General features: G+C 37.7%; 1 protein-coding gene across 1 annotated transcript; it reads left to right on the plus strand.

Moving 5' to 3' along the window:
• The first annotated feature begins 344 nt into the window (after positions 1-344).
• Positions 345-27,315, plus strand: castor2 (cytosolic arginine sensor for mTORC1 subunit 2). Its single transcript, XM_084730034.1, has 9 exons — positions 345-668; positions 10,275-10,345; positions 14,018-14,211; positions 19,200-19,332; positions 21,054-21,177; positions 22,465-22,575; positions 24,224-24,306; positions 25,734-25,828; positions 26,386-27,315. The coding sequence occupies exons 1-9, from the start codon at positions 556-558 to the stop codon at positions 26,446-26,448; spliced, it is 987 nt and encodes a 328-aa protein (XP_084586160.1). The 5' UTR covers positions 345-555; the 3' UTR covers positions 26,449-27,315.
• Positions 27,316-27,477: the final 162 nt, after the last annotated feature.

Consider the following 27,477-nt stretch of genomic DNA (forward strand, 5'->3'; position numbering starts at 1 on the left):
CTAGGCAACAACGGAGTACTTAGCTAAGGTTTTTTTTATTTTTATTTTTTTTATTTTTCTTTTTATTTATTTTTTTTAGTACTTAGCTAAGGTAATACCAAAGCTAGTTTAGCTGATATCTGGAGCTTCTTTCTTATTTAAGTGGGTTTTTGTTTGTTTAGTTGTTGTTGTTTTTTTAATCAGCTGCCTGCTATAAAGAAAAAAGCGTACTTTCCAAAAAGAAATACTGTTTATATATTTTTAAGAAAGTTGGGCCACTTGAATATCCACAAACACTTTTCAACGTTCACTCTTTAACTGCCTATGCTGGCGACTTTTATTTTGAAATCCTGCGACCAGAAGTGTGAGCGGTTCCGTTGCAGGTTTGACAGCAGGTCCGTTTTTACCTCTTTGCTTTCTTTATACCACCCTGCCTCGCTCTTTCTTTCTCTATTTAATACGCGTTTAGCCTGCCGTATGTGTGTATTTATTTATTTATGCATCTTGTTTGAAAGTATTTAGTATTTTTTTTTTTTTTACATTTTTAGTCGTTCCTCAAATGAGAAGACGTAAAAGATGGAGCTTCATATTTTAGAGCACAGCTTGAAAGTGGCGAGTATAGAGAAAGAGGGGATCCAGATTTGCACTCACGGATTAATAAAACTCGCTTTCTTGGCCTCCAAAACAAGGTAGGTAACTTCACGGACACGATAGCTGCACGAAACCACACAGCGTGTCATTGTATGTGTTTCACATGCTCCACAGTGCTGTACGTGTTTACTGTAAGGATACTGCTGTTGTTAACATTACAGCAAACTAATGCCGGGGGCTGCATGTACTTGTGTGCCTGTGTTAAAGGGTAGCTGTGTTGATTTGTGCTCCAGCCAGTTCCTGCAGTTGTATTAATGCTTCGAAACGCAGCTTTGTGTGTTATTTTTGTGTTTGGTCTCTGCCACCAGTTTCCAGGCCTATCCTTGTTCTGTAGTGTCATTTTGTAGCTTTGTGCCATCTGTGGCTGGGTCGACGCCAGTGGGGGTGTGTGTGTGCAGGCTGTTTTTCCTCCTCTCAGGGAAATTATAACATGTTTTCAGCCAAACTTGGGCAAGCAGCAGAGGACATACTGTGTTTCCTGGATGTTCACTGTGAGCCCATTCAGCCTGAGGAAACTTTAATTAAATAGCCCACACAGTGGCACCACAACAGGCCTTTTTTTTTTTTTTTTTTTTTACACTTGCCATGGCTCTGTTGTGCAGTTTTTATTACCACCACATGCTATTAATATTAGCACTAAGCTAATTAGCTCACTTAGCTGACACACTGGCTGTGTCTGCACTGACAGAGTCAGTCAGCAGTCCAAGAAGTGTGGCAGTGAGCTGATAATCAAAACTCCTTCTGTGCTGAGAAGACAAGTTACTGATCAAAGTCAGTCCATTCAGATTACTGATTACCTGATGTACAGTTATTATCAAGAGAACCTGACTGATCCTGGGTTTTTGGAGCTGATGCCAGTCTTTGGGAGTTAAAAAAATCTCTTTCAATATGTTGGCTGATAATTTTATATAGAATTTGTATATGAACACACATTTTTTTTTGCAAAGATCCCTCAAATGTGGTCATCAAACACAAATATAGAGATGGAAATTTTATAGTTTAATAATAAACTTTATTGTCCAAAATGAGAGGCAGTCAGGGCTCTGAAACTGCAGACTTCAACCACTATTTTTCATAATTCTGAATAAATATATATAAAAAAACACAAGCAGAACAATATTGGCTATATTAAACTTAAATGAAGATAAATATCAAATGTACATAAAATGCTGCATATAAAGCTAAAGAAAAATCTGCATTATGTTCAATTCAAAAAGAGTTTTCATATCAGAACATATTGGACAACATACATGCCAATACTGATCCAGACTGATAAATCTGTGATAGGTCAATATTGTTACAGTGACATCAGTTGTAAGATGGTCTGGTCGGGCTCTAGTTGTCATGATATCAGAATTTCAATGAATTTGAATTTCAACTTTTGATGCAGTACTAATATAAATGAATAATACTCTATACCTCTTTCAAGGACCACAGCAAGAAGAAGAAAAAGGAATAGGCATATAATACAAGATAATTTTTCTTTTTTAAAATGAAGAACTTGCACACAGTGTTGGTATTATAGTCATTGAACAGTCTGGATTTGCTGCACACCAGACTTCATGCAGGACGATAAAGACTGAGGGCTTGAATGAGTATTTAGATCATTCTTTTTTTTTTATCATCTTGAGTACTTTAGATACTATTGAATGTTAGTATTGTGTTGTTTTTAAACGTGGTATTGAAAAAGTATCAATACCTCAATACTTTTGACAATCCAAACCCAATCTATTTCAAATTACCCTGTGGATTTTACTTAAATAAGGCTGCAACTAACCAACATTTGCATTATTGAACAGTTTTTAGCTTATATACTTTTTAAAAGTCCAGTGCATAAGATTAAAGAGGCTCTGTTGGCTGAATATGGCTTAAAACAGCCTGAGGCAAAACTTTTAAAATACTGTAATCTAAAATAATCAGATGTTTTGTTTTGTCCTTCCATTAGTCCAAAACCCAAACATTAAGGTTACAGATCCTCATATTTGAGAAGCTGGAACCAGAGAATGTTTGGCATTTTCACGAGGAAAAATGGCATTGGTGTTGCAAATATAAATGCATAAAATAAGAAAACATTATTGCTTTTTAGCAATTAGGAGCCCAGATCCTGTGGCCAGCCAGGTCAATACTTATGCTTTGCAAGGACTTTTTGTATCATTAAGACACTTTACTTTGTTGTTTTGATACCGTTTTACCAAACTCCATTCTAAAAGTGGGTGTTTTATGGTAGGGTCATATTTTTCACAACAATAATTTAAGTTACACTGTCTCTAGGACTCTTTTCTGATTCACTTTGATCTACAGGCCCAGTTGGCACAAATTTAATTTACTCGGTAACATCATTAACTGACCTGTTATGAAGTGTTTGCCACAGTCACACATATTAACTGCCTGCTTTTACGGCGCTTGTTTTCATCCAAAGGGGGGCGTGGTCGTTCTCAAGACGGGGACATGACATATGGCTGCTCCCATCCGTCACTTGAGTATCAGAATAGTTGCTGATTAATTTTCTGTCAGTGGACTAATTCATTAATCAATATATTGCGTCAGTTCAAAACTCAAAAACATAAATCTCATCACTTACAGCTCCTCTTGGCTGGATGTGCCTCTCATGTCTGATTATAAAGACACATTGCGTAGTGAAATTATATAAAGTCAGTGTTAATTAGAGTGATCTTTTTAAAGTAGCTTTTAGCCTTTCTTGTCGTCAAAATTGCTGCAGAGTAATAACACACATTCTGTGATTTCCCAGCTTTGCCCGCCACCTTTTCAAGTGTGAGCTGATTTGTTTTGCTGGTGGAAAAATAGCCTCCCACAGCTGCCAGGACTGTTGCACAAGTCCAGTAAGAGAAGCTGCAGAGCTACATGTCATTACATCAGCCTATAACATCGGTTGCGTGGTCATAATCTGCTCTTGACTGCTAACGTAAGCAGGCTCCGTCTTTGAATTGTGCATTTTCGATGCACGCTGACAGATTGTGCTCATCAAAGCTTGTTCAGCAGGGTCTCCCTCAGAAAACAGTCAAGCAGAGTCTGTAATGCCGTATTAATGTGACATCTGAGTTGCCGTTTCAGGATTGTAAGTAGCATTGGTGTCAACATTCAATTCATAAATAAGACTCTGAAACTCTGATATATTCAACTTGGCGCTCAGTAACACAAAAGTGCCAAACATGAATGCCAGCTAATGTTCATCATTCAAAGTAACTAAATCCAGACTTAATAAATGTAGGCTTGTGTCTGCTATATTGTCTGTTCTCAGTATTTTAACCCTCACATGGTCAACTCTGCAGCCATGCCACTAACTCTTATGTTTATTAACATGATTCTATAGAGAAGAGCTTCACTGACAGAGGATGATCCCAATGTTAATATTAAGAGTCAAAAATTTCTAATAACTAAGTCTATATCCATTGATCATATAAGGTCCATTAAATTTAGTCATTAAAAAGACACTGCTGAATGACTTTGAACAAATCTGAAAGGGTAATCCCAGTATTTTTAAGCATGGGCCCCATTTTCAAACTTATTTTGGGGCCTAAATGAATAATAGGTGCAAAATTTGATGCACCTATGCACTTTTTTCAGTTTCAGTCTGATTTGAATACCTGAATTTGGGATGTCTACTGATATTTGAGGCACTGTAGGATGCTGCTCCTGCTGCTCCTGTTACAAACATAAAAAAAAGTTACAAAAAGTTAGTTAAGCTTGTTATTTTATGTTCCAAAATTTGAAAATTACTTTTTTTGTGTGTTTGTTGTTCATGTTAGTATCAGTTTAACATCTATGAGTAAGATGGCTGACATGTTTCTTCACTGCAGCTGTATATCCGTGAAAGCTATTATTTGTATTATCTCTTAACTGTCGCCCAGTAAAACACAATTTAGTCCGACAGCTCCCAAACCTCTGGGAATAGCCGTATTCACAACAAAGTAGTGCCAAATTCAAGAGGATTAACTACAGAGTAAACACTAAAACAACACAGACACGGCAAATTTAAAGCTTTCCAGTTTGAAGTCGCGTCTTAACCATCATTGAGTTTGAACCGATACCAGCAGGTGTTTGTTAAGAAAGCAGTCAAACAGAGTAAAGTCCACACACATGTTGCCATCAGAAATAAACTTTTTGTCCACTCGTCTCTTCTGTCCTCTGAGGCTCGAAGCTGATGAAACGATTTGTGCTGCTTCTCTGAAAAAGAAACAAGAACCAGTGGGGAAAAAACTAGCACTAACTGTTTTTTTGTTGTGTGTACATTTTGAAAAATATTGTATTTTATGTCAGCATCTGCCAGTGTGCCATCATGGTGACAGCGGGCATAGCAACATTAATTCTACTGCAGGAGAGACTGCGATGAGGTGGAAAAAATATGTGCATATATCCGCATCGGAATTGGATTTTGGCAAAAATTCAATATCATCCATCCCTAGACTAAATATTCCTTTTTTTTTGTCGGGTGATTTGATATTTGTTTCAACTTCATTTTTAGCATCTGAAATAAGTGTTGCAGAACTTAACTGGTTCAATGTCAACGAGGAAGTAAACCGTTTGTGTGGCTGGTGTGGTTTTGCCTTTAAGCCAACTTGTTCTTAACTGCATGTTGTTGCAGCTCTGATACTATCAGTCATAGACAAGCGATTATAGGGAGAACTCAGACATCTATTGTCAAAGCTTTGATAAAAAGCGATGAGAATGCCCAAAATAGTTTGAAGAGCTGGTGATGAAATCTTTTGTTCATCAGGGTCCACAAAGACAAGTGATTGCTTTTGCAGATCACTAACCAGCAGATCATGGACAATAAATTCTACAATATGTTTGTCATATTAACTACACATATTAACTGAGTATTTGTGTCCAGTTTGTGGGTGTAATGATGCTCTCAGTCTGTTGGTTTTATGCAGCATAGTAAACCAGCACTTGTAAACAACTGTCTTTTGGTTCCTTTAACTTTATCTCTGCATGTTGGACTTTTTCACTGTTGTAATTTCCCCCTGCGGTGTCCAGGTCCGTGGTGAATATGAGCGTTGTTCAGACTGCAGTTTTCTCTCACTTTTATTTTTGTCGTTATGAGTGGGAAATTTCCGAGGAAATTCTGAGAAAAGATGTTGAAGTAAGAAAAAGAACAGTTTGTTTTATCTGACTGAATGAATTCTGTCGTACCCTGAAGGGCTCTGTCATAACTTCAAAACTTCAGAGTTAGTTGGAGACTAGATTTGATGTCTGGGGGCAAATTGTTAAGTGGTGCACCTTGTTTGAGGTTGGATGTTTGTGTGGTCACAGCAGCCAGCCATTAATGATTATATAAGTTCATATCATTTGACTGCATAGCATGAGTGTCCCTCAGATGACACTGGTTTTGCAACTGTTTTTTTTTTTTCTTGTGTTTTCTTTCCCTGTTGTCTCTACACTCCCATCCTCTGTTGTTGAAGCAACAACCTTGGCACAACTTAGTGCCTCCTCCCATTACTAAGCCCCTTTTATACCATACTTTCATCTTCATCATAATGTTTTGTGCCTCCTCTTTTCTTTTCTTGTTTATTTGTTTTACCATATAATCTCTTGCCTTGCATGGTATCAAAAGAAATATCGACATATCTTGCAATACAGTGCCTGGTCTTCAGTGCAGAATATAAACATATGGGAAATGAAAATTCTGCACTTGTCGTGGATATCCAGTCAGTATTGATGGTAAATGTAGTCAGTTGAAGCAGTAAATTTCTCAGTGCTGTATTGACAGAGAAAGCTGAGATCTCCTGCTGCAAAATCTGTAGTTCTTCCTGCATCCAGTGATGCCAAAGTGATATCACGGTGATGTCATTGGATTTCTAGTGTCGCTTCTGGATGGCGATGCACAGCAACATGGGCATGGGCATCATAAGCTTGCACGCAATGCATCTTGGTACATGTAGGCACAGCCAGCAAGCAGAACTCGGCTTTCTTGATCAATATATCTGATAAATTTATTGCTTCAATTTGCTACATTTACCATCAATACTAGGGGTGTAACGGATCGTCGTTGGTTCGGGGTCCATTTAAATCACACCCACACGGTTCGGCCCGCATGTGACTTGCAGATTAAATGAACCCATCATAGTGTGAAACACAGTTTTATTTTAGCTATATTACTTTTTGAAGTAATAATTCCCTGAATCTCAATTCAGAGTTGCAGTGAAGAGATAAGACAGATATAAAATTTAGAGCGACTATCAAGTGAAATCAGACTTTTTCAGTTGTTTAACTGATATACTGGCCATGCTTGTTGTCATAGAAAGAGGTCATGAGATTGTGATGTTCAGAGCAACTTGGAAAGAAAGAGTTTTTCTGTCGAGTTAATGAGCCAGTGAGGCTCTTCTTAATTAGGTAAAAAGGAGAAGCTTGAATTCAGAAGGTGTAGGGTTGTATTTGTCTGTTTAGAAAGTAAAACAGGTGTGAGAATATTTCATTTCTTGACCCTTTATGAGTTTATTTTGTTTATTGGATGTAGTGAAGTGTACATAAAGTAGTGAACTCACCGCTCACTCGCTTCCTGTCTGAGACACAGGAGGACGGGAGGAGGTGGGAGATGTGTGTGTTGACCTGAAAAATTATCTGATCTGTTACTCAAAACCACGATACGATCAGAACCAGGGGTTTTGTGAGCCGATGCACCCCTAATCAATACTGACGGGACATCTAAATGAAAAGTGCTCACTACATTTTTTGCATTGACAAAATCTGCTCAGAACTGCTCAGTGTATCAGTGTTTAAACTGTACTAATTTTTATATAAACAGTTGATCAAATGAAAGATGTCACTCGTGTTCACCCAACACTGCAAGTCTACTCAGCCTTTTTTAGCTCATTGTTGTGGTTTTCCAGCCCAAAACCTCCACTCTTAGCAACCAGACAGACAAAGTTAGTGACTAACTGGTGCACAAAGTGGAGCATTTTGTTTAAGGACTGGTGGAGACAAAAACAGAATTAAAAGGAGTGAAAACTGGACTTGTATTCATCAGGTAGCCAGATGCACGGCTTCGAATGAATGCTGATGTTGCTCTGCGTCTGCTGGGTTTATAAATAAGCCCCAGGATCTAATTTGACATTTGATTTCAACTTTGATGCTTTTCAGTACTTGATTCTACAGTCACCTTTCAGTCACATGCCAGAAAAGTACTGAAGTTCAGTACCCAGCCCTTAAATATAAATAGTGGTTTAGAGTGAAGTATCCTCCTTATGACAACAATTCTGATATATTCAGCTCATTAACTTAAATCAACAGCTCTCAAAATAAATAAATTTGTTTGCTATTAATTAATTAATGTGTTCCCAAGGGTAGGGTTTTTTGCCACATGAGCTTGTGTGAGAGTTTTGAAGTCCTTCACAGTTTAAACTCATTTAAAGTCTCTCTGTGAAGTTCCTTGCATGCACACAGAATGTGAGTAATGCAGGCAACGTGTTCAGCGACTGAATCTCCGCAGTGATTTGCCGTTTCGCTGTTGATCTGGATGTAACGCTGTCGTAGAATAAAGTAAGTCATTAAGAAGTGCTCATGATGACACGATCACGATTAGAGGGGTATTATTAACTCAGGCACAAGACAAAAACCCCACTGTTCATCATCCTAATGTCCCGGCTCTACAAAGTGACACTCGACAGCTCATTTAATTCCAAGAGGAAACGCTGCCGTTCACACAGAAAGCATTGTGTTGAGCCTTTTCTGTTATTCCCCTGTTGTTTTTCACACCTTTCAGCCAAATATGACGTGTGAGCATTCAGTAGCTGGCCTGTAAAGAAGTGATTATCACAGTAGTGTTGTGCATGTTGTTTTTTCCAGTGCTTTCCTTTGTGCTGAAGAAAGTCAGCTGGATGTGATTTCAAGCTGATTAATATCCTTATATCCAGCATCCAGCATTAGAACATTTTTGGTTTGGTGTGTTGAGTCTTGACAGTTTGGTTTAAGACAGAAAAATAATGGTGACCCAAAGTATTTCAGAAAAAAAGGTGATTTTATCTAGATGGACATTCAATAAGAAACAGTCCAAAGATCAACTCTCAACTGATCAACTAATGAAGTAAACAAGATACAATAATGACCTTAGACATTAGATGCCAGCTTGTCGTACTGAATAATGGGATTTTTTTAATGAGAGAACATCACAAATTATTTGTCATTCTGTCAAGGCAAGGCAGGTTTATTTATATAGCACCATTCAGACACAAGGCAATTCAAGATGCTTTACAAGAAGATAGAAATACGTTAAAATAAAACATTAAAAGAACATTAACAAAAGCTAAAAGCAAACCAATAAAAAATTAAAAAAAAACATTACAGAAATTGCAAATTCTGTCATGCAACTAGACTTTTTCAGCATGACTGTTTTTTGTACATGACTAAAGAAAGACAAGTACAAAAAAATCAATAAACTGTACAAAAGAATAACAAAAAAAAAAAACTGTTGAGGAGAGATTGGGAGCATACTGGAATAAACAGCTTTACATTTTAAGTTAATTTACTTTAGACAACAAATAGGGAAATTATTTTGCCCATTGTTTTTAAGAAATAACTTACAAAATAAATCACATTTCTGTCTGCTGCCCAGCCTGGCTCATGATGTGACACACACTGTCATTATCAAAACACTTGTAATTGTGCTGACATTCTCCAGAGTATTAAATAAAGACCTCAAGTGGAAGTGGAACGAGTTCACCTGCATTTTTTTCAACCAAATACTGCAGTGGCATTGCATTTGCAAGTTATTTGTCAGCTTACAGTATGCAAAACACTTCAAAACACAAGTATTAGCAAGCCTGTGTGTTTGTGAGGGGCTGGACAGTATTTTGTAATGTGTCAAGAACCTAAGTAACTTCACAGGTATCAGTTCCCAACTAGTCGGTACTGAAATATCAGTGAACTCCTGGACAAACAATTCTGTTATCAGTATTTATGTAACTTTACATTAACAGCTGACAGGATAAAACGTTCAAAATCAACCAACAGTTTGCAAGGCTGCAGTGGAGATGCATGCACAAAAGAAAATCAAACTTTCCTGTTCGGAGGGAGAAACACAAACACTGGGGAAGACTTGGATATCAACAGGTTTTTGGTGTAAATATCACATTGCTTACCTTTTTGAGAGGGTGGTTGAACACCGGAGGAAAACTTCTTTTTTGACACAAAGAAGCTTCAATAATCAGGGCATGCACTGCTGCACATAAGTAGTAATATTAGTGAAATATTAATTTCATTAGGCATGGAAAAGTCTTTTTTCAGAATAGACAGGGCAAACACTGGAGTATTTTGAACATGTAAACAGTCACTGAGATTCATCTGACAACACTTGGTGAGGTTTTTATTGGGTGCAGAGCAGCATTATGCTTTACTGATGGCTCGGTTATGAGCCTCATATTCAATATGAAATGATAAAGTAGACATTTACAGGCATAGTTGCAGTCCTGTGTTGCTCCCTGCACATCTCACTGATGCATGGTTTCATATGAAACTGTCTCCGTAATTCTCTAAACAGACTATTTGATGTGTGTGTTATGAATGCTTCAGGGAGCAGCAGAGCTTCAGGAGACAGACTTAAGAAATAACTTGCCCGTGTCCATGGAGCTTTTTTTTCTTGAGCTTTTTCACTCACTGTATCAACTGTTTCTGTCTCTCCCATTCAGATGCAAGTTTTTCAGCCTGACGGAGACTCCGGAGGACTATACCATCATCGTCGATGAGGAAGGCTTCAAAGGTGGGCCTCGCTCCGTGAATCTTTAAAGTCACTGTGGCAACCATAGATCGGGCGTCAGGAAAAGATCACATTGTGTAATCTGTGATTCTCTGCAGCTCCACGTAGCTTCGGCCACCAGTGTTTGAGCACACTTTGTCATTATGGATGTGAGGCGAAGCTGCCAGTCGCCGCGTTCTGTGGTTGGCTGATTGAGTGAATCTATGTCATTACACACCCTTTTCCAGGGTGACCCTCCTTGGTTACCCTGGAGACCGCAGGCTATGTGTTGCGTAACAGGCGCAGGTATTTTCTACTGGTGACTGGCTCTGAGTGTGTCGGTGCCTGTTTTCTGTTAACTAATTAAACTCAAGCCGGTGATGTTAGACACAAAAACTGAAAGAAGAGACTGGAAAGACACTTTTCTGACCTTTTTCTGACATTTTCTGACATTTTTTATTGAGGTGAATGTGCCATAAATGTTTGATACGTTCAGTTAATCTTATTAAATATTCTCTTTATTGTACATGTTAAAGGTTGTTGATTAATTGAACTGGACTGAAGTCGAGTTTGGCTAATAATTAAACTGAACTGTTGTGAGATTAAAGGCCTCTGTTAGACTCACTACAATGCTATTATTAGATTAGCTTTTTTTGAAATCAGATCAGTATTAGGGCTGCAAGGAACAATTATTTTCTTTGTCAGTTATTTTTTTTCTTGATTTGACTAATTGTTTAGTCTATGAAACATAAGAAAGTAGTAGAAAATTGACATAACAACCTCTTAGAGCTTAATCCTACCAACTGGGCTACCTGCAGACCCCAGAGGAACTTTTTAACATATTTCAAAGGTTGTTTATTCTGTCATTCAAATTTTTCACAATCAGTTTGTTCCTTTTAACTTGACATCTTAGTGTTGTGTCTCTGTTTTACTTATTGCCACTAAAAAATACCAATATATTAGGGTGAGCCCATCTAAAAGCATCCAGTTCTCTCTATGCAGTTTTAATAGATTGACTGACTTCATGTTTGCAGTGGGTCCTAATTTAAAGTGTCACACACTATGACGGGGGTAGGGACACTCCATCAGTCATTTTAAAGGAGACAGACACAGATTACCTTCATTTGCATCAATAGCATCAATAAAAACAATATTAATAATAATAGAAAATCTATTTATGTAGCACAATTCATGCATAAAATGCAACACAAGGTGCTGAACATAAAAACAGATAATTATAGCATTTAATTACTATGATCATTTATTTCTGCAAATTAACTGCAACTTTCTTAAAATAATAATAATGTACTTTTTCGGATGACATTAATTACATTAATAATAGGCGTAATGTTTTGAGAAGAAATAAATTCATATTTTGAACTTGAATTAATTGAATTTTGTAGTTGTTTTATTCTTGTAGTAGTTTATTCTCGGGGTGTCTAGTCAGTGGTCCTTATATGTTAAATATGCAGGTAGGATGAGAGTTAAATTGGTTGTTAATAGTCCAGTACCAAAATATATTTAATTTACTATCATGAGAAGCTGGAACCAGAAAATATTTGTCCTTGTTGCTTGAATCCAAAAGATTATTTGACTAATAGTTGCGGCCCTGCACGGTTTCAAAACATAAAACATGAGATTCAGTATTTTACTGCTGTCTCATAGCTGTAATTCTCCAGGTGACTGCATAATGACAAATGTTAAAATGTAGTGCAGCAGTAACAGCAGAGACAAAGAGTCATCAAGTCAGCACACTGACTCAGTCATATCTGTTATGCAGCAATATATATGTAAGATAAGCTGACATTTACCACCATAAACTACTGGTCATACCAGATCAGGTGGGAGTGAGTTCAACTGGGCAAGAATGTGTTTTGTAGAGTTTACTCAAATAGTCTAAAATATTTGTGACTTTTTCTAACAAATGTGACTTTTATGCTGAAAAACTGTAGAAATAAAATCCACAATGTAAAGCCAAACTGTGGTTGGTGCCACTGTCTAGACTGGAGTTTATTAGGGTGGAAGCTGTGAATAATTCTGCACTTCCCATAACTCCAGGTAATAAAAAAGGCATTGGCAACAGAGCTCAATATTTAGTGTGAAAATAATGTATATGAAAGATGAAAAACAGGAACTAAAACACACAAAAAAATAAGGAACAAGCATTACTCATGCTCATTACTCACACCAACTTCCCAGTTTCTTTTAAATTTATTCCAACCTGATGTCCAAAAATGTATCTTTACTTGCGCATTTTTCCAGGAAAGAGCTCACAGACATTAGGTGTTCAGAAGTACAAGTGTAAAAAAGTCTTAATGGACTGAACAGAGGTTAAATCACTGTTGTATAATATAAATACAGCTGTGTGTAATGAATACTGTCAATGAAAGAGATAAGTTCATGGGGCCGGTTATACCAGCAGGACTTACAGCGGGTCTTAAGCTAAGCCAGTCGCTAACTTGGCGTTCTAAGTCTGACTTTATAGTTATGGCGGTTGCATCAACTGGGCTTTAGCCTGCATCTTCTTGCTAAGAGCGGACGTAAATCTTACACCTAGGCAGTATTTGTTAAAGGCAAAATGTATCATGATGCAACGATGTCCTGTCTTACAAATCAGATTCTACAGACTTCAAAAAACATCTTCATTTGGTACAAATCACACTATAGTCATCATGTTTTTAAATCAAAATAAGAATAATGATGCAAAAAGGATCACAAATCGCAACTCATATTGCAATATCAGTCAAAATAATCGCAATTAGATATTTTTCTAAAATTAGTCAGCCCTACATTAAAGGGACAGTTCACCCCAAAATCAAAAATACATACTGATCATACAGATGTCTGCCTTCTCTTGATTGTCTTGAGTAACAGGTTTCAGGAGTTTTGACTTTGAGCAAAAGAAGCTGAGTGCTATTTAGTCCCAATATTTCATCTCTACAACCAATATGTCCAAAACTCAGCCAAAACAATCTAGATGGATAAATACCACTTTACAGGTAAGAAGAAAAAATATGTACTTTTGATTTTGGGATGAACTGAACAAGGCGTATCATTTTTCAAGACGGAGTAGCTGGGATCCATGCTGGGATGAACAAACAACGTTTGTTTGTTGTTGTTTTTTTTACACAAATGATTAAATGTTATAGTAATGTGTAACATCTGCAGAATTTATAAGAAGGCCCAAATAATTAAGAATTCTTCATAGACAGCGTTTCAGAGTTGATAAAGTTTCTCCTGACTCAACAACTCTCAGAATTGCATGAGTTTTAAAGGGAGTCTGGGGATACGGTGGTTACTAATTAAAATTTGAAATGAGTTAAAACAGACAGCATACTCAGTGAACTAACATCTGCCCATCTATTTTATCTTAAAAACCAAATATGTCCTCCCATACTTCTCTCTGAGTTGACTGCTTCTTGTTTATTGTTATGTGGGTTGCTTGGCAGTCAGCATTTTCTTGTGGTGTCTGTACAGCCTGACTAACTTTTCTACGTCAGTCAGAAATGAAAAAGCCTTTTCTGGGACCAGTTGGTGCAACCCACTCTGAAACCTAAATGCCCCTTTTCACCAGTCCTAAATCAGTGCAAGTCACCTCTTCTCGAGGCTAATTGGTTCATTTTGTGACAGAACAGCTGCAGATGCGTATTTTCCGCTCCTGCTCTTTTTGACACGACTGTTTCTGTCTGTTCCCAGAGCTGCCGCAGTCAGAGCACATTAGTGTCGCTGATGCCACATGGTTGGCCCTGAACGTGGTGTCAGGGGGCGGCAACGCCTCCAATTCGCAGCCCATCGGAGTCACCAAAATCGCTAAATCAGTCATCGCACCGCTGGCCGACCACAACATCTCTGTTTTCATGCTGTCGACGTATCAGACGGACTTCATTCTGGTGAGTGTGTGAATAATGACCTTGCCGTACTACTTTTGTACAGTTTCGAGAGATTTTTTATTTTTGAACATCAACATTGTTTGATTGGCTGCAGTCTGCTGCCCTCAGGGGAAAATTCAGTAAAATCAAAACGACACCAAATACTTCATCACATGTTGAAACTGATCCTAGTCCAGATAAACTCATGGTAGGGTCTGAATATTAAGCCTCCCAGAGTTAGAATAAAATAAATATTGACAAAAGTAATAAACAGATAAAATCACAGTAGTTAAAAAAATGTAATTATTGGTGTATTCAGCCTCTAAAATATGAAGATTTCCTGCTTTTTTTTCCAGTTTATTATCATAGTAAACTTAATATATTTGAGTTGTAGACTGACAAAATGAGACATTTAAAGACATCACCCTGGACTTTGAGAAACTGGGATGGACTTTTTTTTCATTTTGTGACATTTTATTGACGTTGCAGTGCTCAGTTAAACATGACAATTAACTTTAATCTTGTTATTTAAAAATTGCAAGTAAGTAAAGTAAGTTCTCTTACTTGTTTTACTTGATAACTGCTAACAAATAAAACAGTTTGGACTAGGGTAAGCATAAATTTACTTTGGCAAGCAGATTTGGGACTCACTCAGTGAATAAAACATTTACCCAGAACATTGTGAGAGAATGACATTTTCTTTTAATTAAGTTCTGCTTAATGAAATGTGAAGCAACAACCTGTTCTGTGAGCGAGTACCAAGGTTAAACGAGGTCAGAGTTTTATCCCAGACTTAATAAATCAGTTAATAATGAAAAATATAATAAGGAAAAACCCTGGTATCACAGTACAATAGCAGCTATAATAATAGCTGATCTAATGTTTTATGGTTTTATCGTGTAAATAAACATTTCTGTTGGATTGCAATTCAGAAAGTTGATCATACATGTTGAAGAGCCGATGACTGATCAGGTTCACAGCATGCTTTCAGACTTGCATTATTTGTCCCATTATGCAACCACTGGCAACACGATTTTTTACGTCCACACAGTGCCTGACATGAAAAAGCAATAACCTTGGATATAGTGTACCTTCCACAGCCCCACTTCCTTTGATTTAGGAAGAAATCCTCTCTCATACCGAAGCCTCTCTGGCCACAGGGAGTGTTTTTTTATTGCCTTGCTTTGGTGGAAAAACAAGGTCTTCTGAGCAGCTCTGGCATGTTTATGAAAATGAAAGAAAAAAAAAACCTGTGTCGATGTTGATAATCTGTTACGTAAAGGGGATCAGCCGCTCAGCCTCTTGCTGGAATTCCAGGTATCATTCAGGCTCGTTTCCTGTCTCCGCGCCGGCTACTCCTACCCACAATCCTAATTATTGATATATTAGATAAAAACAGGCAAAACCCTGCTGTGTGCGCCCGGTCGCCCACTCCCGCTGCCCATATTCTGTCTCTGTCCTCGTCTCACACTGTGTCGGATTGTGTTACCGGATCTCTGAGCAGACCAAAAGACAGACCGGCTTAAGATGTGTGTTTTTTGTTTTTTTTTCACTGTTAGGATCTTTTGTGTTACATAAAGCGGTAAAGCCTGACCCAAATGTTGCATGCACTAATTTAGACGGAGCCATAAGTGTATCCTGACTGAGCAGCTCAGAGCAGCTACACACCAACTTTACCTTCTCCTCACACACACACACACACACACACACACACACACACACACACACAGAAATTCAATCTAAGTAATAGCTGTCATCCTCGGTAAGGAAACACTCTGTTACACTCAGATGTACTTTATTCTTTTCTGTCTTTCACAAGCTCCTCAGATCACCTTCATACCAGCAACAAAGAAGACATTATATTAAAGGGATAGTTCGTATTACTTGAAGTGGGGTTATATGAAGTTCTTATCCGTTAGTCGGTGTATTAAGTATAGTTTGGAGAAACAGCACGTAAGCTAGAAATGAACTGTTGTTGGAAGAATCAGCAACAAAAGGTTCTTAAGCCCCTTATAAAAGGTCCACCTAAAAAAAAAAATGTAAGTGTATGCTGTATTCCGAATATTTTCACCCCTTTACCTTGCTGTCAGACAGCCTCTTCTGACAGGAAACTACTATTAAACAGGCCAACTATTGCTTGTCCCAAACCAACCAAACTCCATAGGCGAAATCGGTCATTTTACCTTCCAGAACATTAGAGTTGCTGGTCTTCTGCTGCCTTGATCTGTTGTTTTTTTTGGTGTGTTTTTGAGTTGACTTCAGTGTTTCAAAAAGTTCGGATTCATCACAGTCACACAATAACACAAACTAACAGATCAAGGCAGTGGAAAACCAGCAACTCAGGTGTTCTGTGGGGTGAAATGACTGATTTCGCCTGTGGAGTTTAGTTGGTTTGGAGAGAGCGATATTTGGCTTAAAGTTACAAGTGCCTGTTGTAAAATGTTGTCTGATGGCAAGTGGTGACAATATTTTAAATATAGCATACTCTTAAACTGGTGTTGGGTTTTTTTAAAGCGGAAAAATTACCTGTTGTCACTGACCCCGTTCACTGCAGCACATTGATTTAGCATCCCACACCACGACTGCTGCAGAGCTTACTTAAGCCACCTTAAAATTTCAAAATCCGTTTAAGTGTATGCTATATTTAGAATATTTTCACTGCTTTACCTTTCCATCAGACAGTCTTTTCTGCTGAGAAACACCCATCACATCAGCCAAATGTCAGACTCCTGTGGCAAAAATAGCAATTTTACCTTGCAGAACACAGGAGTTGCTGGTCTACTGCTGCTTGGATTTGTTCGTGTTGCTTTGGTGAATCTGAACTAACCTTTTAAAACACCAAACAGATCAAGGCAGCAGTAGACCAGCAACTCAACCTTTTGTTGCTGACCCTGTCCAAAGGAGTTCACTGCTTAGCTTTCATGCTCCTCTCTGTTTCTCTTAACTGGGAACGTGACAACCAGCATCAAATCATCTGAACTATCCCTTTAGAGCAAAGCTGTGAACCTATATAAGCAAAAAAGGAAGGTCACCTGTTATGTTTGTGTTCTTTGATGGTGTATGTTTTTTGCCCCACCAGCAGAGGCCTTGATCCATCCACATTCCAAAGTTTCCCTTTGACCATGATGTCTCCAGAACCAAGAATTTCATTTCCTCAAATCTTTCTGTAGATATTTATGGTCCCCCTAGAGATTAATTTAAGGGATGGTTCAGATTTTTTGAAGTGAGGTTGTATTAGGTACTTATCCATAGTCAGTGTGTTATCTACAGTAGATGGCAGTGAGCACGCCCCCAGTTTGTAGAAGCAGCTGGAGCACCGGTGCAGGAAGGAATATCACTTTACCCTGCAGTAGGACGACCTTTTCAGATGAGATGCCACAGTTAAATAAGCCTCTACCTGCTTTCTCTCACTCAGCCAGACAAACAACAACAGTCATTTTACTACACAGAAAACAGGAGTTGCTTTTCGACTGCTGCCTTAATAAAACACCAAACTCCAGGAATGGGTAAAAGAAATAGATTCTCCTAAGTATCGCCTTTTTTCACCATTCCTGAATACTTTTTTAAATTTTTTTTTATGTAACTATAAATAATGCTTTCAAATGCTTAGTCCAATAGCTCAATGATAACATATAGTAGAAATTCCCATTAATGCAAATTAGCATCATGATAGTAGTAATATTATTTTAACAAACAAATCCATTTTACTTCGCACACTTAAAACAACATAAAACAATGTGTGCTCAGACTTAATTTCCTCACATCTGTGGGAACAAACTAAGCTGCTGACTTCATATTTCTAATTCAATTACTGATTTAATTTAATTCTCTGGTTTCAAAACTCTATGTAGACCAACTCATTGGGTCAAAACTCCAGAGAGTGATACTCTCGGATAAATGATTGTCTCTCATTGGAAAAGGTCGTCTGACAGCCAGTAAAGTAGTGAAAATATTCTAAATATAGCATATACTTAAACTGATATGATACTTTTAGGTGGCTAAAATATATTTTTGCTGCTGACCCCGTCCACAGCATTTCATAGCTTAGCTTTCTGCACTGGTAATCCTGCTACTTCTCCAAACCGGCGGCATGTCGACCTCTGTCTGTTGTAGGTAATACACTGACTTTGAATAAGTACCTCATACAAACCCACTTCAAAAACTCTGAACTTCCCCTTTATGCCTTTAGCGACCTTTTGACCTTCCACTGTACACAAGACATATCAAAACAACAAATGATTATGGACAAAAAGACCAGATGATGCAAAAGGGTTTTCAGTTTAATCATATCAGGATTATATGATCATACTGTTTTATTGTTTCCAAGTTTTAGCAAAACTTTCACATCCTGATTTTTCTAAAATGCACCTAAACTTCAGTCACTTTAAATCGAAATGAGAAACTCCTCAGTTTTCTTGTGACTTTGATTAACTTCCCCCCTCTACTTTTATTTCCTGAATTGAATTCAGGCCATTTAATTGCAGGACTGAGGCTGTATTTATTCTCCATTACTCTCTGTCTCTTTGTTTTTTATTGTCTTTTGTTCTGCTCTAATTACAATTCTTATTTCATTTTCCTCTTCATTTGGGGTTTTAAATGTTTTAATTGATTTCTTTGCCACTTTGAGTCACCTCTGTGTTTGACCTCAATGCAGCTGTAAGATGTGTGTTTTCCATCTGAGTCACTGTGTTGCTGTGACTCTGCCCTCTGTATCCTCTTCCTTTTCTACACACAGAATAATAACAGCTCAAGCTCATTTTCTGGAGATTATCGAAAGCGATTTAATGGAATGTAGAAAGTCATAAAGAGAAATAAATGTTGCTGAAGAAAGGAAAGAGAGTGGGTACACTGAAAAGTAAATTAAAGCATGTCGTCACAGAATAACTCGCTGTAGGAATGTGTGAACGTGGGATTTCCCTTTGAGTATTTTCTCAGACACAGAGGCAGCATTCACAGATTCACCCTGTCCTTTTTCTTCTTACCTCATTTATTCTTTTTTTTGTCCTCAGGTTCGAGAGCGAGACTTGCCGATGGTCATGCACACACTGTCTTCCGAATTCACTTTGCTTCGGGTGGTCAACGGAGAGACTGTTGCTGCTCACAATCTGGGAGTCACCAACGGTTTTGTAAAGCCAAAACTTGGTAGGTGCAAACAGACGTGTTTTTAAGTTTAACAGCAACGATCAGTTTTATTTATATAACACCTCACATGTACATATGCAGCCCAAAGTGCTTCACAAAGCAAAATTAAAACCACATAGACAAAAAACAGACAAAACAGAACAGAAAGAAACTAAGGCTCTAACATTGTTCCAAATTAAAAGCCAGATTACAAAGACCTTTAATTTCCTGTTTGAAATATTGAGAGAGTTTGCTATTATAATATCCAGAGGCAGTGGGTTTCACAGTTTAGGGCTATAAAAACAGAAAACGCTCTCACTTGTACTTTTATTGCAGACATACAGTAAGGAACATTAAAAGAGAAGCGGTGGAGGACCTTAGTGATCTGGCTGGAATGAAAGAAGATGTCTGCAGGCAGAGCGAGGTCCTTAAAGCTTTATAAACAAAACAAAAAAACATCAATTCTGAAAGGTGCAGATCAACATCTGTTTGATATCAAAAGTAGCACAATGTAAAAATACTGTTACAAGTGAGTGTCCTGAATTCAGAATTACTTAAAGCACCAAAAGTCAAAGTATTCAAGTATTAATGATGCAACTGGTAAAGGTGGAGATGATTTTCAACTGATTACTGTGTAGCTTCCAGTAATTAATTAATTCAGTGATTATATTTTGTTTCAATAATCTGGACTAACTGCAAAGTAACTAAAGTTATTACATAAATGTAGTGGAGTAAAACGTACAGTAACATATAGTGTAGTAGAGGAATGAAGTAGCTTACAGTAGAATCACTTAAGTGAAGTACAGGTAACTCATAATAGTACTCAAGTACAGTACAATAAATGTACTTAGACTGTGTTGCACAAACAAAGATTAATTTAATCTAAGATTAGTTCTAATTAGAGTTAAGCAAAACTTTAAAATGAGGAAGAGCTCTGTTGCACAATTAAAAAAAATAAAACTCATTTCAGAGAAGTAGATTCAAGTTTAGTGACATGAACAGAAAGTAAATGGAGTTTAATCAGTATGGAGATGTTTGTTTACTCACATTAAAATAAATAAAAACTACATTTGCATACTTGCATACTGTTAGCAGGTATGCCAAAACATTAGCTACATTGTTTGCTAACTAACTGCTCATAATGGTTGGAGTTTAATATTTTGGTAAAAAATAAACAACTTTAATTTAGTTTTGGAGTAAAAATTAAACTGATGTTTAAAGAGAGGTTTATTTTAAGGTTTCTTAATTTTAAGATAGTTTAAAAGTTTGGTGCAACATAATTTAAAGTTAAATCAATCATCATAAATTTAATCAGGTTTGAAAATGACTCCTCCTTAGTGCAGCCCAACTATAGTGAAATTTCATCACTGATACTTAATAATTGTATGAAATAAGTTCCACAAAGTGCCAGATATAAATGTGTAATATGTAAAGTTTAACCTTTAAAACAAATCCATATTGTCTTTCATGCACAAAAAACAACTCATGCAGGAATTTTGTTGTGACCAGAATATTTGCATTTCCTGAATAATTTGAATTCACCACACTGGGCTCAACCAAATAACTGTTTGGCAATTCATAACGTTTACTATTTATTTAGAGCTTGAACGTTCTTTGTTCATCTTGGATGCAGCAGTTTTGAAAGATATAATGAGACTGAATGCTCAAACTTTTATCAAAATGCTTCTCTGTGACATTGTTGCCTGTAAACCCACATGTATTGGATCTTTTTTTTTTTCCAGTGCCCCGTCCCATCATCCACCCCTTATCTAGCCCCAGCAACATGTTCTGTGTGACCAGCCTGGACCCAGACACACTGCCCTCTGTAGCCACCCTGCTCATGGACGTCATGTTTTACTCTGGAGGGTAAGAAGAACAAGCTCGTCTCATATTAAATACAGACATAGACAACAGCCTTTTCTGTTTTTTGGAATGTGTGTTTACAGCTTTCAAAACAACTCTGGGCTGAAAGTGAAAGGATTTTAGTGTGTGAGACTGAGGAGTCATGCACAACATCTTTTTAGGGCGTATTAATGAATGGTAGGATGTTACCAACAATAACTGCCTCAACTGAGATCACACTAGCAGTGGTAATCTAGGAATGACACAGTCATTTGGTCGGTTCACACAGATGACAGGAATTTGTTAAACATGGGACAGATTACAATGAAATCAGTGCAATCAATATGAATCCTAATTATTTTGGTCACTGACAAAGTTTCAACAACTACCAGCTGAACTGACATTAAAGGATAAAGGATGGCATTTAGCTCAGAGTATAGCCTCACAGTGCTGCTAGTGTGGCTCACTTTTGTTCATTATTTGTGTGCACGTGTGTGTGTGTGTGTGATCAATGGACGTGGAGCTTGTCTGCAGCTACTCTCACACACAACTGGACTCATCAGCCTAAAATGTTAAGTGCACATTTATGACTGTATGCTCAAGGGCCTCTCATGCTTGCAGTGAGTCACACTTTTTGGAAAAAGTTATATAAAATCAAATATATAAAAGCTATAGACGAATGTGGCGAAGTACCAGAAGTTAAGTCTCCATTACTGCGGTGGCGTCTCCTTACAGTATGAGTGCAAATAAACACGAGCCGTCACAAGAAGTTTACAGTTTTCTACTTTTACACATTTCACGTAACATTACTTTTGACAACGATGAACGAACACAAAAAAGGTCGTTTACACCTCTTAACCCGCCAGTAAGGGCTGTGTGTCATCGATTAAATTACTAAATAAATGTAATTAAATTCCGTTACACTAATCAAAATGTTGGTGATTGCAAATGGATTACATCTCTTCTAGTTAATTTTGATCTCTCCCTCTCCCTGTATGACTGGGCGAGTTTTTGAGGTATTCATTCATTAATTTAGTGTAAAAAAAAAAAAAAAAAGAAGGGGAAGAAAAGAAAAAAATGTGAACATGGCGGTTGCTTCCCCTCTCCTGCTTCTGGCCCGTAAATAGCATTTCAATACTGTGGTTAACAAGACGGCACCAGTTTGAAAAGGGTAAAAAAGAAAGAAAACGTGTGAAACTAACTAGACACTGCTGTGAGGGGGTCCAGTCACTGCTGTAGGTGTGAGATAACCAGAATATGATTTCTGCATCTCGAGTTCGACCACACTGACTTTAGTTTCTTTCTTTCCAGGCCAAAGGAGCCTGGAGCATCCAGCGAGGACTCCAGCCACATCCGCTTCTTCTCCTTCTCCCTGATCGAGGGCTACATCTCTCTGGTCATGGACGAACAGACGACTCAAAGGTTGAGTAACAGAAAACACTCGAGACGCAGCAACATATTTATATTTATTGCCCATGTGTAATTAACCACACTTTTTCTTTAAAGATATTGTTTTCTGTTTGGCAAAAACCTGCACAAACATAAGGTTTCTGCAGGGGAAACAAATGTATGATTGTTATTTGAGGGGGCGATTAGTTTGTTGCTAAGCAATGGCAGAGCAGTCAGGTCTATACGATGCACTTAAGTCACAGTGGGTTTCAGTCTGACTCATTTACTCTGCGCTGCGCCCCCCTCTTTCTCACACTATACTCTCTAATTAAGCAGAAAGACCATAAAGAAGCCCGAGCAGCTCTATAAGCACCGCATTAGCATGTGATCAGACTGTCCGTTCATAAACGAGGTGTCAGTTTTATGGGTCAGTCATGTCTTCGGGCCATGTGGAGGTAAGATAATAATTGGACCAAACTTTCATTATGTTTTTAAAAGTTCATATTTTGCTGCTGCGGCATGTAGGTCAGCCTCGTCCCCACGTTTACGTAAGGCCTAATATGTTGCCTTAAAGGAATAGGTCACCCATTTTGCTCTACTTTTACAATGGCGCTCTCATTCAGTGCAGCGGAGTTTTCACCTGCTGATATTCATCTCAATGGTTAATAGTTACCCTCGTCTGCTGCGGCTCCACACGGTATCTGTCACCTGTGCCAGGTGTCTGCCATTTGTTAACTAGAGCAAAGCAAAGCAAAGACGGGCTGTAAAGTAGAGTGAGGCACTGCCTGACAAAACATTTGAAGGTTAGAAACTCACAAAAATCTATGTAAAAAAAGATGATTTATTATTTAAAAAGGACAGCTAAAATGAACTTGGATGTCTTTTGTCACAGATCTGCTCTGTTAACTACATTTTCTTTGTTCTCTGCAACCAAAAGGGAGAAGCTTAAGCTTAAGCTTAGCTTTGCTCCCACTGATCTTTCAAGTGAACATGCTGTTAAACCAAACTCCATGACATGATTTGACTTATTTTGCTTTAAAGGTCACGATACTACAGATAACAAATCTTAGCCTCTAGGCTGCAGTTAGCACCACAGGTTTGTTTGGTTAGCGTCTCAGCGTCCCTGCCAGCTCAGCTGTCAATCAAACATGGACACTGGTAAGCTCAGTCAGAGGATCTGATGCAGAAGGTGTATTTCTGATAGTAACAATCATTTTAAAAATCACTTTCACTGCCTTTTAGGGATTATAACAATAACAACAATAAAAACTCCAGACACAGTATCTACTACAATATTAAAAATTAAGGGAAAATGACTTTATTACATAATATAATATATATGTAACAGCATTTATGTCGTAAAATTTCCTTTTCCTTCTTTCCTTCTTTAATAAAATAAAAGCAGTCGGCAATCACTGAAATGAATGAAAATTGCATGCATTGTCTTTGGCAATTAATGTTTGAGTGATATGTACAATAGCAAAACAACACCAATGCACAGTCCTTTTATAACATTTATTAAAATCAAAATAATAAAATAAAACATTCATGGTAGATACTGTCAGTCTGGTATTGATTATTTTTTTATTGCAATATACAATATATTGTTGCATCCCTACTGCCCTATACTGTTATATTAAAAAATAATCTGCTGGTGTTTTTGTCTTTTGTTCTCTTCAAGGTTTCCAAACAATGTCCTCTTCACCAGTGCTTCTGGTGAGCTGTGGAAAATGGTTCGCATTGGGGGACAACCTTTAGGATTTGGTGAGTTTTATTTACCATCATTTGACCTGGTAGTAGCCATGACAAAATAACCTTTTGGCAAAGTTAACAGTTAGTTTATCAGAGATGAGCTGATCTCCAAACACACGGTATGTCGCAGTTTGCATATAATTAATAAGACCAAATTATTGACAGATGCTGCAGCACACTCTGACAAGCGTATCTTCATCTTTGATATTTTCCAACATGTCTCCTATTTTTAGAGAATTTCACACTCAGCAATGACTTTATCTATCAACAGCAATTAGCAATAAATTAAACGACTTTTTTCATTGAATCTCAAAGCATCTGGCGACTAATCTGTTCAGCTGGTGTTGACTGGTGCTGCCTGCAAGCAGCTAATACAGTAAACACACACACACAGAAAATTAGTGTTTAATTTCATGTTGTAACCAGTAATTATTTCTCCTGAAAGAAAGTTGGCAGCAGCGCTCTGTTTCAATTCAGAAGTATAATTTTCTACTGAAAGTGACTTTTTTTTTTAGGGATTGTTTCCACATGTTAAAATGACATTTTCAGTTTGTGCAAATGTCACATAAAAGCTTTTGTGGCATGATTATGTTAAATGTCACATTACTTATGTTAAGAGCATGTAATGTCAGTTTTCAGGGCTCGTACTTATTTAACAAGTGTGACTCCTGTGTTGGACCTTGTTCTTCAGAGGGTACGATTGTGGAGTAGTTCATCTACTGTAACGTCAGTTACAGCATTCAAAGCTCTAATATTTCTGTATAGCTGTCCGTTATTATGTGTAACACAATGTCGCTACTAAGAACAGACTATTGCTACGGACACAGTTCTGATCATAGACTCTGGAGGAGGAATACAATCATTTTTAAATCACTAAAATATTTTTTTAATAATATTTTGGGTCATATTTTTGATTGTTTTTGTAAGTAGCCATGTAATAAGCAGGATAATGTACAGTTGGCAGGTTATTACGACAAAATAAACCTTGAATCACCCTGTCTGGGTTTATTTTGTCATAATAACTTGCTCACTGTACATTTTCCCTTACATGAATACTGCTTAACTATGAGCACAGCTCATCAGATTTTTCGAGCTGAGCCCCGCCCACTTTAAACAACTGAAAAGAGTTACTTTGGCATAAACTGATGTGTTCATGTAGGACGTCATGGCTCGTAATAATAATAAAATGTGTTTTCAGGGCCTTTAACTTGACACAGATCACTAAATTAACATCCTCTTCAATTCATAGTGATTAAATACTCAAATATCCAGTTGAATTCAACAGAACACATTTGGATCTGATTGGGTTGTGGAGGTACAACAGGAAGGAAAGTTTGGGAATCACTGCTGTAAAGTCTCAGTGTACATTCAAGTGATGATGTACAGACTAACTAATTAACTAAAGCAATCAGTAATGCAGAGAATTCATTTTTTTGCAGATGAGTGCGGCATCGTGGCTCAAATATCAGAACCCCTGGCAACGGCTGACATTCCAGCTTACTACATTAGTACCTTCAAGTTTGACCACGCCCTGGTAAGACAGGAACCTTCATTAAATACTGCAACGATTAGTCCATTAATCAAATAGTAACTATTTTGATAAATAGTTCATCATTTTACTCAATCATCACTCATCATCAATATACTCAGAATTTATTGTACGATAGTCCTACGTAAGATAGTGAAGAACTGAACTGCTTTGTGCAACTGGTTAATTTAGACGCCATGTTCAAAGTCTGTTTTTGTGAAACTGGACCCTGGGTGATTGTCATGCTAGGCTTTACACACTTGGGTGTAAATAGCCACTGGTGTACATTGGCACGTTGGCTCTTCTAACCCAGGTGCAAATAGCATCTGCCAAAAAATAATTATACATCTACATTTTTTAGCACACTGGTATCTGATCGGTACTCTGTGTCGGGTTGATATGGAAAGTTTGAGTGTCAGAATCTGTATCAGGAGGGAAAAAATGGTATCAGAACATCTCTAATTTTATAGAGCAAATGATTAATGAATGATTTAAAAATAATTGTTAATTACAGCCCTAATATTCTGCCGGCAGCGGGTTATAAAACATTGTGTGCTCTCCAGGTTCCCGAAGAAAACATCCAAAGTGTGATCGGAGCTCTGCGGACCAAGAGCACGGCGCAGTGAAGGAAGCCGGAGGATGAAAACGACCGTTTTCAAAGTCATTTCGTTCAAACGTTTATCATGTCCAAAAAGTGCCAAGAGCTTATTAGCGGACTACTGCGGATCGGCTCCGAGAGGAAGGGATCTAACCACAGAGCGTGGGTGGCGTACAGAGAGCGGGGGGGTGGGGGCGGGGTGGGAGTGTGACAGCGTGTTAGGGATGCCTTTGTTACTCGGTCATTTTCTTTACCGCCACCCCTCCCTCCTTCCTCGGCACTCGAGGCCTCCACCGCCTGCTCTGGTAGTTGTTGCTTTAGTTTACCAGACTGAATATGTTTCTTTTCCTCTCTAAAGCTGCTTCTTCCCACTCCCTGACCCTCCTGAGCACCATACTGTATTAGTTACATAATTCCTCTCATGGAAGGATGACGAATGTACTCTCAAAAACGAAAGAAATATTATATATATATATATTATTATCAAGCTCTCCATATTTTTTTTTTCTTTTGTTTTGTTTTCCACAGGTCATTTTTCAGTGCCAAGATGTTTGAATGCCTAAACCGATGCCTTTGTCAAAGTACTATTCATTTGTGCAATTGAAGGAGACAATTTTTGAGGCAGCCAGCTGTGACAGACACCTGGCTTTTGTTTTTTCTTTTTTGCTTTTAGTGGCTGTTGGACATGTTTTAATTACAGCAATGATCGGACTGTTGGAGTCCGTCAGATTTAAGAGGTTTGGTCTGTTGAAACATGATGATCTTGATGAGGAAATGTTCTTTAAGTGTTCTGAAAAGTAATATGCATTCTCACTGTGAGCAACGTGGTCGACGGAATTAGCAGAAATTTTAAACTCTTTTTTTTTTGTATTAAATTTGGCTAGCAAGCTCAATTTCTATGTCATTAATTGGTGATCTCTGGGTTGTGCTTTAAAGTCAGATTAGTTTATTAATCAGTAATTTGATCTGCAGGGGCTTAATGAAAATCTTGATATTTGATTAATACTTGAAATAATTTTAAGTAAAACACAAACATTTTCCAGATAAGGCTTCTTAA

This window comes from Lutjanus erythropterus, chromosome 11, assembly GCF_056507025.1.
Source record: "Lutjanus erythropterus isolate fLutEry1 chromosome 11, fLutEry1.hap2, whole genome shotgun sequence".
In the NCBI taxonomy this organism is placed as follows: domain Eukaryota; kingdom Metazoa; phylum Chordata; class Actinopteri; order Lutjaniformes; family Lutjanidae; genus Lutjanus; species Lutjanus erythropterus.